Source organism: Mercenaria mercenaria, chromosome 5, assembly GCF_021730395.1.
Source record: "Mercenaria mercenaria strain notata chromosome 5, MADL_Memer_1, whole genome shotgun sequence".
In the NCBI taxonomy this organism is placed as follows: Eukaryota; Metazoa; Mollusca; class Bivalvia; order Venerida; family Veneridae; genus Mercenaria; species Mercenaria mercenaria.
In genome coordinates this window covers 29,264,730-29,275,720 of record NC_069365.1, presented here as the reverse complement: position 1 = coordinate 29,275,720, position 10,991 = coordinate 29,264,730, and the positions used below count along the sequence as shown (strand labels likewise).

Genomic DNA, 10,991 nt, shown 5'->3' with positions numbered 1-10,991 from the left:
CATGGTCATGAACGGGAAAATTTCCTCCTCCATTTCAATCGTGCATTTCATTCTTACTGCTTTTTCAATATGCTTGGTACCCTTTCACCGAACTGTGCGTTTTAGGTAAGAAGTGTACAATTGAAATGGGTAAGTGCTCATGATCATGGTTCTTATAGTACACCTAGGGGTAGGGTATTGCATGTACAGAGGCATTTTCTTTCCGAGCTGGTGCAAGTGTATTAACTATGACTTACATTGTCATTCATATCTAAAATATTATGTGTAGTAAATTTTAAGAAGTAGTATTCGCTTTCTTTGTTTCTAAGTAGTTATAACCAGATCCTCCAGCGTTTTATCCATTTTTCCATTTTCTTTCTTTCATAACCAAACGAATTCTGTTCTCAGTCAGATATATATTATGTATACTTTTAGAGTGTTTTTGTTATTTGTTTTTTGTTGTTGTTGTTTTTTGTTGTTGTTGTTTTCTTGTCATTGATAGCCATTGAACGCCGAAGACAGCGAGCGTTATCCAAATATGTCGACACATCTTTAGCAAGTTCAAGAAATGTTTTTTTATCTAGCAAGTATAAGTTAAAGTCCGTGTTGTGGGACTGAAATTACACTGCTACGCTTGTAAAAGGTGGCGTACCAGATTTGTATCAGTGGCGCGAGGTATGGGATAGAAAGAAAACCTGTGTTGTTTTTCTCGAAATAAATAAGAGCGGTATGTCCAAACAACTTTTTAATTTGATGAGGCCTAAGTCATTATTGGTAACGCTTTTTACAGACTTAATCAATGTGTTCATAGGCTTTTACAGACTTAATCAATGTGTTCATAGGCTTTTACAGACTTAATCAATGTGTTCATAGGCTTTTACAGACTTAATCAATGTGTTCATAGGCTTTAAATCTTCTCATCCTCTGCTGATTGAATGGAAACGAATGGATTTAGGTCGAATACTGATTGGAGACTGATGTCTAAATTGGTAGAATTTGTTTCAGGATTCACCTTAAATTAACTAGAGTAAAAAATAGTTACTTGTATCAGATATACGGTCCGCTATACTATTTCGTGCTGATTATACATGTAAAGGGAAGCAGCCGTCTGACATGTTGTAATTGATATATTTCTGGTACTTCAAGCAGATCCTCATATCATAAAACTACACGAACTTTCTAAAAGTTTAAAACAATTTCACGAAATAAATCGACAACGGGCCGCAAACTAGCTTATTTTATACAATTATTCTACATTAGCTGTTTTATCGTAATACGAACATGCCGTTTATGGCTATATATAGACTGTTAAGTTAAAAATAATACTTACCATATTTTTTATAGATCAGTGTTATATATAGATCAGTGTTACCGTATATCATATAAACCGGGATTTCCCCATAATAATTTTGTAGATAAGTTTATTACCTAATGTAGCCATAATGGAGTTAGACGTCTCTTGTTATCACGTTACTTTTCTCTCAGTGTTAAATCTAGGACTATTTCTGTTACCGACGTTTTCTGTGCAGGCGGCGGCGCCGGTAAGATACCACCTTCTTATATTGTGATTTATCATTGAATTAATTATAATTCAAATCTTTGGGTGTTTGGACAAGGTTCAGTAGTTCATAACGAAATACAGAAGAAAATAATTCTGTGTTTCATTTCAGGTATAAATGACCCATCTATAAGGCTTGGTCATTATATTTGTAGACAGTAATACATTTAAAGATGTTAGATAAATTAGATGCGAAACAAATAATGATTATAGCCAGTCAAACATACGGTCCTCTCAATTGTAACTTATGTAAGGTGGCTGAAAATTACCATTTCGTTCTATCGCAGCGGTATAACAACAAACGTTGTTATGGCGCCCCGCCGTACGTCGACCCACCGATTGTGCATCGACCTACCGAGGTTCTGCGGGTGACATTCGGTGGGTTGACGTTCGGCGGGGCGAAACACCATCTTACACCCCGGGGTGTACAATGACTTTCATGCTTTAAGTGACGTATAATGGAAGATTTATGCAACAATTTATATTTTATTTCATAAAACGAGATAGATATCAAATATCAAATATCTTGACATATACTAGTATATTTCTCGATTCTAAAAAACGTTATTTTATGAAAAATATATATATATAACGTTATGACAAAACAAAACCGGAACTAAACATCGTTATTGCCTTTGAAACGCCATGACGTCTTTCCTGTTTACGGACATTGATTTAAATATGCTACTGTAAAGAAAAAGTGCTATGAAGACAGTAATTTGTTTGATTTTATTTTTACTATTGTTTGTTGAATAGGGCCTGTAAGAAAAAGAGTCTATTACTGGCTGTAGGTTCGGATGGGAATATCGGGTTAACGTGTTAAAGAGTATCATTGTTTTGCGCAGCTCTAACTAGAATATGATAACTGATGATGTGGATTTGTTCTGAACATCGCTCAAGAACCATTTTCTCTGTTAATTTTAGCACATTAATAAAATAGCTGTTTACCTGCCGTGTCCACGGAGCAGGTACGTCGTGACAAACACAAATGGAACCAAGCGATGTTCAAGATGTTCCTATTGCCCCAGAGGATTCCAAGTTCAGACAAAATGTAGTGCGTACAACAATACAATATGTGAACCTTGTCCGTCCGGCTGGTACAATGACATTAAAGGAAGTAAGTGTAAGCCATGTTCCGGATGTAAGTTGGGGGAATATATACGGCATAGCTGCATTGCAACACGGGATACAAAATGTCGTAAATGTCCCAAATATACATACTCACTCACAGCAAACGTGACAGCATGTTTAACATGCACGAGGTGTCGGCAAAATGAGAAAATAATTTCTAAATGCAACAGATTCAGAGACACTGTTTGTGGAGACTGCTTTCATGGTAAATTGTTTGTTTCTTTATAAAAAATATTCTCTAAAATTATTTGACAAAATTATCGGAAACCAAATAAATGTCTTGTACAATGAAAAGTGTATATTTTATAGGTCTGTTTTCATCTTAACATATGTTTTTCTAGTTAGATTTAAGTCTCAAAGATCTTGCGTGTAATTTGTTTGAATAAGACTTAAGTATTGACATAATCAGTGGGACCCCATTGGAAATAAGTGATTAATTTTACTTTGATGGGTCATCCCAGGTTTTAAGATCATTTATTTTATGCTTTTCAATGAAATACTGAAATTTATCGGTGAAATAAAATTGATATTTTCACTGTTTCAAACAGTGAAAATATCATTTTTATTTTTCACTGGTACGGAACTACACTTGAATGCGAAAGAATATGAATTATAAATAATGGAAAATTTCATGAAAAATATACTTCAGTAAAGACATAGACATAAATTAATATTTACAGGATCATGAAGATATACGTTCCATCATTAAATAACCTAAAAGAAGTCTGGAAACGTCATAGGACTATTTGAAAGTTAACACTATAGATATCGTGACGTCATGAAATTATGACGTCATGATGCGATGCACGTGACGCTGCGCGGGTAAAATTGACATCATTTGTTTAAGGTAGTTCTGCACGTTTGATAAACCGGAAGTGATGGCGTAACGTCATTTATCCGGAAAACGTAGAATAAAGCCTGGATTCGACATACGGAAATGAAAACAATTTTATGAATTAATCGAAACCTGTGAGTAAATTTATTACAATGGCACTGTTGCTATATTTCTAAAGTCAAAATATCATATCAAAACATATGACACGTTAAAAAATTAAAAAAATGTCTTAAAATTAGCGTGAAATGTCCGGTTCACTTTAATCTTGGTCAAATATCTCAAAAATAAGCACACGGACCTATAAATTTTGTTTCACCAAATTATAGGCTATGTGTTTAAATACAACTGTGAGAAGTTTCATCTAAATCTACATTGTAGAAAAATTTCCATTCGCGAAAATGTTATGAAAGTTATAATTTTCCCATAGACTCCCATTATGAAATATAGCGTGAGGTCCATTTTTTTTCAAATCAGTCTATCAAAAAATCAAGCACACGACCCTATCCTTTTTATTTGCTGAATTTTCTAGGTATATTCTGAAGTTTTGAAAAATCAGTGTTTAATCAAATTCTACATTGTAGAAAAAATTTCGATCCAAACGTGCAGAACTACCTTAAAACCATTGAAAATACATAAAATAAAAAGAAAATTTGTTTGTTTCAATGTAAGATTGAAATATATTTCACTCGTGAACACAATAATTAACATTTTCACTCGTGGCTGCGCCACTCGTGAAAATATTTAATTCTAGTGTTCACTCGGTGAAATATATTTCGATCTTACACTGAAACAAACAAATATCCTCTATATCTTTATTCTGTTTAATAAATTATAAAATATATTTGACGTAATCTTTCATGTACTAATTAGCATATCTATTTTAAGATGTTTATAATATTCTAATCAAAGCATTTTAATACATGTATTTTATTGCATTAGTTTTATGTAATGTTTTTATGATCTTATGCCTGAATAAATTTGAATTGAATTGAATTGAATCGAATCAATGATTATTTGTTTTGGATATTTAGATCATTTTAGAGAGTCCTCAACGGGAAGCTGTTTGCAGTGCTCTCCGTGTCCTTATAAACTGCAACATCTGGTTGTGCCAGAATGTCGTGATAAATTTGGAATACATCACTCAAATATCTGCTGGCCTGGCAAAACAATGGTTTTATTCAACAGTAAGAATTACAGCAATAACTTGGGTATGTTTTCTATACAAAGTCATTTCCTTCCCCGCGAAGTAAAAAAACGCTCGTTTTTGTCTTTCAACTTACAGTTGGCTATTTTTTTCCCACAGTACTATTTCATTTTTCTAATGGAATTTTAGGCGAGGGGATCTCGCAGTACATTTCTATTTTTGCAAATTCCATCGTCCACTCCAATAATTAATGAAACCCTTTGTAATTTTTCAAAGGCTTATGTTAAATAGATCCAAATTTTACCTATTTTTACATTTACCAGAAAAGGCATGTAATATCTTTTTTTTTTCAGAAATAACGGAAAAAATACTTGACGTCGAATTAGAAGACTATACTTACTTTAAGAAAAGTGTAACTTTACCTGTCATTCTGGGGTTTGTGTTAAGTTGCGCTGTTGTATTTATATCTGCGTTTATTGTCATGCATTTTACAAAATGTTGGAGATGGACAAGACTGGGAGGATTTAGGAATGAAAGAACGTTTAGTATAATAAGTGAAAAGTTGCATGAAAACCGTGATGTCACACAGAACGGAGACAATGTTACCGTTGATACCGTTTCAATAAAATCAATTGATAGTTTCAGCTCTGACTTTGAAATGAACAGTGAATCAAATATCTTGCTAGACTGTGCCTTAGAGGTTTGCGTTAGAACGTAAATGTCGGACATGCATAGTAGGTTAAGTTTAAACTGTTTGTAAGAAGAGTCAGACTATATCTTGTATTGATTTATAAAGATAGTTATATTCTCTGATTCTTTGTCTACATTATATTTACTTAAAGATCTTACGTTAAACATAAGTCGTACAATTTGCTCTAACGGTCTTTTTAAAAAAAGTATTTGTTCTGTTCCACTAAAATGACACTAAATAAAAAGAGGTTCAAAACGTAACAATGCTGAGTAGTTACGAAAATATTACTAAGATGTACGTTTTAAGTGTATCTTAATATTTTCATCCATCTTATTTATTGAAATTTAGTTTGCTGGTAACATTAAAATATTTCTATTTAAGAGTTGTCAGGGGTAGAGACATGCACAATGTCCCTACAACATTTTGAAGACTTCATGTTTCGCAAAATATGCTAACGACATTCAACAGAACTTTGTTTCGGTACTTATATCATACATGGATATATACTTAAACAGCACAGAAAATGAGAATTCGTCCTACGGAAATGGGCAATTGAATACACTAAAATAACTTCAGATACATTAGAATATGTCATGTAGTAATTACAAACAAATACAAACTATAAAAACATAATGCACCACATACAATAACTTGGAAACATAAAAAAAGTCTTCATACTGAAGTTGAAAAAGCATGACAGCCAGTTAAATTTCTCTTCAATCATTCTTTTAAGTGATCTATGAACCACGCTGATTTCTTTCAAGTACGTTCATTCGTTGCCTTGCATTTCTGACGACTCCGAGACGTATATTGTAAAAGAACTTACCAACATGTCACTGTTGCCAGATGCATACAAATAAAACCATAAAGTAAAGACATTCAGAAGAACTTATTTTAATAGTTGGCACTATTTTTCTGCTCATGTCCGTTTAATTTTCTACCGTATTATAAAAACTTACAACGTAGTATGTTAATTGCGACAGCCAAAACAATTTCTGGCTGTATGGCGTGGAAGGTTGGAAAAAAAGTACTCCATAACAAACTAGTACAAGTATTACAGGCAAATTTTCAGTATACATTGTACTTGCAAACTTAAAAATGAAGCTCTCCTCTTTTTGTAACCTCTATGTTTCTATTATTGCATAAATATGTGTTTATATAAAGGTTGTAAATCGATGCATACATGTCCACATTTACATGTACCCCTGTTGCAATGAGGAGTGCTCTATTGGTGGCTACGTTCTTTGAATGTTGTTATGTCCTGTTGGAATTTTATCCTTGACATTGTTTCACAACAAAATTGTTTTCAAATTATTCCTTTGTGTATTTTAGTACATAAAATCAAATCTAAAACAAATCCTCAAACTGTAGTGCTCAATCTTTATTTACAGCTTACATCTGCGACAAACAAGCAGGGTCTAAATCACCAAAGGTTTAAAAAAAAATCCTAGTAAATAGTAATTCAAGTTGAATATCGGTGGTATCGAGAATAAGTATAATGATTCTTTTTCAGCCATAACATGCATTCCAGTACCATGCAGATCTGAAACTGGTGGTCAGGATGCGGGTTTTCATCTAAACCTTCTATCTGTTTTGAAAAAAAAACCTGGTAATCAGTCCTTCTGAAAAAAAAAGAGAAAAATATAATTTGATAGTTAAATTGAGAACACACATCATTATGCAGTGAAACTTTATTAACTGAACGAATGGTTTTCATTTTAGCAATTTATTGTTTGGAATTATTAATCTTTGTATTTTATCGGTGTGTTTCGTTTATAGCTTGTTTTCATAGTTTGATACATTTCGCGTTATGCTAACACCTATGACTCACTTGAAAGTGAAGAAAATGGTAGATTTTTATGTCTATATACAGTTTTTATGTTTTATGTCTTACGTAACAGAATGAATTCAAAGAATCTTATTTTAGGTCCTATTTTACAAGAATTCTGAATATTTCGAAGTTTTGCTGACTTTTACAATATGTTATTTTTACATTTCATGGTTTGTTATAATTATTACACATGTTTTCACTAATTTTATTATATCATGTAGAAAATATATTGATATACGATAGGATCATGGTACTTTTTCATTTAGAAAAGGTTCAGGATCAGGTTAACTTCGTATGATTTTATTACGTAGGTATTACTTTATAAAATATAATTGTACTAAAGGGAAATATTTTAGAACTTTTAAGTTTTGCTTGTGCTCAACCATTGGCTACATGATTTACTATCAGTAGAACAAATCGCATTAAAATGCAGGAAGATGCCTTAGATCAGGACAGTTTCCTCTTGTCATTTTTGCATAGTTTATCGCCATGCATTTTGTTTAAAAGTTCAGCGCGCACATTAGTACAGAAGGGAGAACACCTCTCCTTTCAGTCGCCTTGAGGGTCTTTTAGTAATATCATATAATTAGACTAGACACGCAAGTAGACAATATTCTCTTGTTGTTGTGAGAAGACACTTGTAAATAAAAATGTTGAGAAAAGATAGTTTAATTATTTATCTAGAAAAGCGCCTCGTAAAATGTCTATCTAGACTGGTCGATATGTGATATATCTACACTGACAAACAAATGTCGACAAATGTTGACAAAACACAGAGATAGATTTAATTATTACGCCGCTAATGTAAGATATGTGTAGAGGTGCACCCCTTGGGAATCCACTTAGATAATACAGCATACAAGTACGAAAGTTGCTGCAAGATGCAGCAAAAGAAAACTCCGCGCCAAATAAAGCAGTGTATATAGTACTGATAGAACAGGAGGTGATATAACGATACTTGTGTCTTTGTTGTAGACCATAGGCAAACAGACAGTCTGATGGGGTATTGACCTGGCGTTACATAATACAGTCAATATCAATTACTTATTTTAACATTTTATGTATAAATTAAATCCTTCGTCTAATCATAATATTTATCATGGCCTTTTATGGATACGAAAAACATGAGGAGATCTACTGCTTGTGTTTTGCATCTAGGAGGATCTAGCTGGATTTGTGCTGAGAATTTTTATCGCGTCAGTCTTATATTTTGCGAAAACTAATAAATGCACATTGTCACTAAATCTTTTATTACTGAAATAGTCATTTATTCAGGCATAAATCAAAATAGTTTGAAAATAGGCTTTTCTGGAATAATATAGGAGAATTTATTATATAATAATGTTGCACGTCTCTAATAAATGTTACACAGATCTAGTGTATAATGTTGTCTAATTAATCTATGCCGTTGTATGAGGAGGTAACGGCCATTGCATGTTAATTTTATCCCTGTTTTATATAATCTAGTGAAACATGCATGTATGAGTTTTATGATATACACTAAATACGTATAACATCAACACTTCAGTTTCGGTGCTTCATTTACGGAGAAGATGTTCAAAATATTTTCAACTTCTACACTGTTATAATGACTATCAGTAAATAAGTGATTGGTGACTGTTCTACCCTGGCGCATCTATGTATTATTTCTTCGTTTAATATGTAATATATCCCAAACAGATTGACAATAAAATCATTGTTTTGAGTTCAGAAGCAAAGGAATTGTATCGTGAGGGCGCAGCCTGGGCAATTTAATAATACGCATTTGAGCAAGCAACAATTAAGTTATTAAAGAGAACCGCTGTTACAGACATAATATATCGATTCTTAATAGAAATGAAAACTAACTACAAATTTATGATACCTATACAACAATTTCCTGCGTTGTGGCTTATTTTTCATCGCGTCAATATGGTGTTCAAACACTATGACGCTTCTATGACGTAGACTGATTCTATCACATAATAAACGTCACTCCTTGAGTTTTTTTAACAAATCTATTCGTATTAGAATTCTTTATAAATGCAAAGTCTGCATTGTAATGCTGATTGATTAAAGTAGTTTTATTTGCATGGTATGACATACAGTTATTTGAACAACATGTTTTCACAGTATGATATGGTATATTTTCAAATGCAGTTTTTTTTCCTTTTCAACCTTTCAGTCATAATGAAATTATATTTATCCTTACATGACGTCTACTAAAGAACACAGAATTCAGTTGTTGTTGTGTTTTTGTTGTTGTTGTTTTTTCATTTGAACTGAGAACGATTAAAGGAAGGAATTAACGCTTTCCTAATTTCCAAAATGAAAACCAAAATCTATTCAGGCGAAATCTATGGTTAGGGCCGATTTCTCTTTGTAAGAAAATGTTTCAATGATCGTGCAAAACTGAAGATCGTCAAACTTGATTGATTTGCTGTAGAATTTATTACTTGGACCTGAGTCTTGATTTAAGGCAACACTGAGTTTCGATGTTTTAACAAATGAACTAAAGCAACAAATAGTTTAGAAAGGATATTAACTTTTTGGGGGATTTTTCGGACAAGTTAGGGCGAAGACGTGTCACAGATTTCCCTAACAGAAGCAGCCGCTCGGTATGATACCTCACTTATGACATAATTTTTACCCAGTGTTTATCAGAAATACTGCGCTTCTTCATGCGAAATCATATAGACTTTAGAGTCGTTTTTAAAAAAAAAATAATATCTGAACTCATTTTAAGTATGATTTACATTGTAATTGATTCCTAAAAATATTACATATGTGGTAAATCTTAATTCTGAAAGAAATATTATTTGTTTCAATGTTTTTACGTGCTGATAACCAGCGTTATAAGTACAATCTGTATATTTACTACTTTGATCCAGTTAAACGAATTCTCTTTTCAGTCAGACAAAAATTACGCACACTTTTAAAGTTGTAAATATAGGTATTAAGAACATACGTCATTTTTCATTATAAACTTGTAAGGTTACAACAGTTTGAAACTTCCTTCGGATTTTTTTTTCTGAAAACGAGAGGTGCGAGAGAAAAAATATTTGCTTCTTAAGACAACTGGAGCGAACTAAGACCTTATATAGTACATCCTTCTTCTTTTTTACTCTTGTTTACACTTCGGTCACAAAACCGTACGATGCCCACCAATTTTAGAATCCTTACGGTCTCTGTACAATCGTAGCGTCTGGTTACAGTACATACGGGCCCCTTACGATCTTTAGAGGATGCAATCGTAAGATATCCGTAAGGACATCGCAGACAAGTCGTGAGGAGCTCGCAAGGAGCCCGGCCGTACCTTGTACGGCTCTCCGCACGGTGTCCTTTATATCGTATGGACATCGTACGATGACCGTGCGAGTCCCCTGCGATATTCGTGCGAGTATCGGCAAGCCTCGCAGTTTTCAAAATCTGCACGGACATTGTGCGATGCCCGTACGAGCTCCTCCGGGACCCTTGCGATTCCCGTATGGGGCTCTTGCAAGCTGCTCCTTACTTCGAAAATCTCTACGAGCTCATAGAGATTTCGGGAGCTCGGTGAAACATTTTCACTGAGTTCCCGAGTCCTGTACGAGTTCAAAAAAAACCGTTCGACACTCATGCGAGTCAACGATGTCCGTACGGATGCCGTACGAAATTGCCAAAATTCAACTGAAAACCTACTCGTACGGAGCTCGTAGCGTTCTTGAGACCAATTATCAACTAACTTACCAATACGAATTGCAACGATGAAATGTAATTAACACGGGCATTTTTATATTAGCATTAAGCAGCCATCGAACTAATTAGCTTTACTTTATCCGAATTTTAGGATTTGATAGGATT

At 33.4% G+C, this 10,991-nt stretch overlaps 1 protein-coding gene across 4 annotated transcripts; it reads left to right on the top strand.

Annotated features, from left to right (window-relative positions):
- Positions 1-731: 731 nt before the first annotated feature.
- Positions 732-7,831, top strand: LOC123556736 (tumor necrosis factor receptor superfamily member 1A-like). Of its 4 annotated transcripts, none has more exons than XR_008370934.1 (4): positions 738-1,520; positions 2,462-2,873; positions 3,349-3,490; positions 4,535-4,711. XR_008370934.1 is itself a non-coding variant. In XM_053543042.1 (4 exons), exons 1-4 carry the CDS (start codon positions 1,422-1,424, stop codon positions 5,363-5,365), a joined length of 834 nt encoding a protein of 277 aa, XP_053399017.1. In that variant the 5' UTR covers positions 753-1,421; the 3' UTR covers positions 5,366-7,831. The 4 variants fall into 4 exon arrangements, 2 of the variants coding, with proteins under 2 accessions (XP_053399017.1, XP_045203611.2); XM_053543042.1 differs by lacking the exon at positions 3,349-3,490 and adding an exon at positions 5,001-7,831 and having other exon boundaries at positions 753-1,520; positions 2,462-2,654; XM_045347676.2 differs by lacking the exon at positions 3,349-3,490 and adding an exon at positions 5,001-7,831 and having other exon boundaries at positions 1,219-1,520.
- The last annotated feature ends 3,160 nt before the right edge of the window (positions 7,832-10,991 follow it).

Bases quoted from the DNA above. Each gene is read 5' to 3' on its own strand.
- LOC123556736 (XM_045347676.2), top strand. From the start codon at position 1,422: ATGGAGTTAGACGTCTCTTGTTATCACGTTACTTTTCTCTCAGTGTTA. The intron at 2,874-4,534 runs GTAAATTGTTTG...TTGGATATTTAG, and splicing joins TTGTGGAGACTGCTTTCATG to ATCATTTTAGAGAGTCCTCA. The intron at 4,712-5,000 runs GTATGTTTTCTA...TTTTTTTTTCAG, and splicing joins GAATTACAGCAATAACTTGG to AAATAACGGAAAAAATACTT.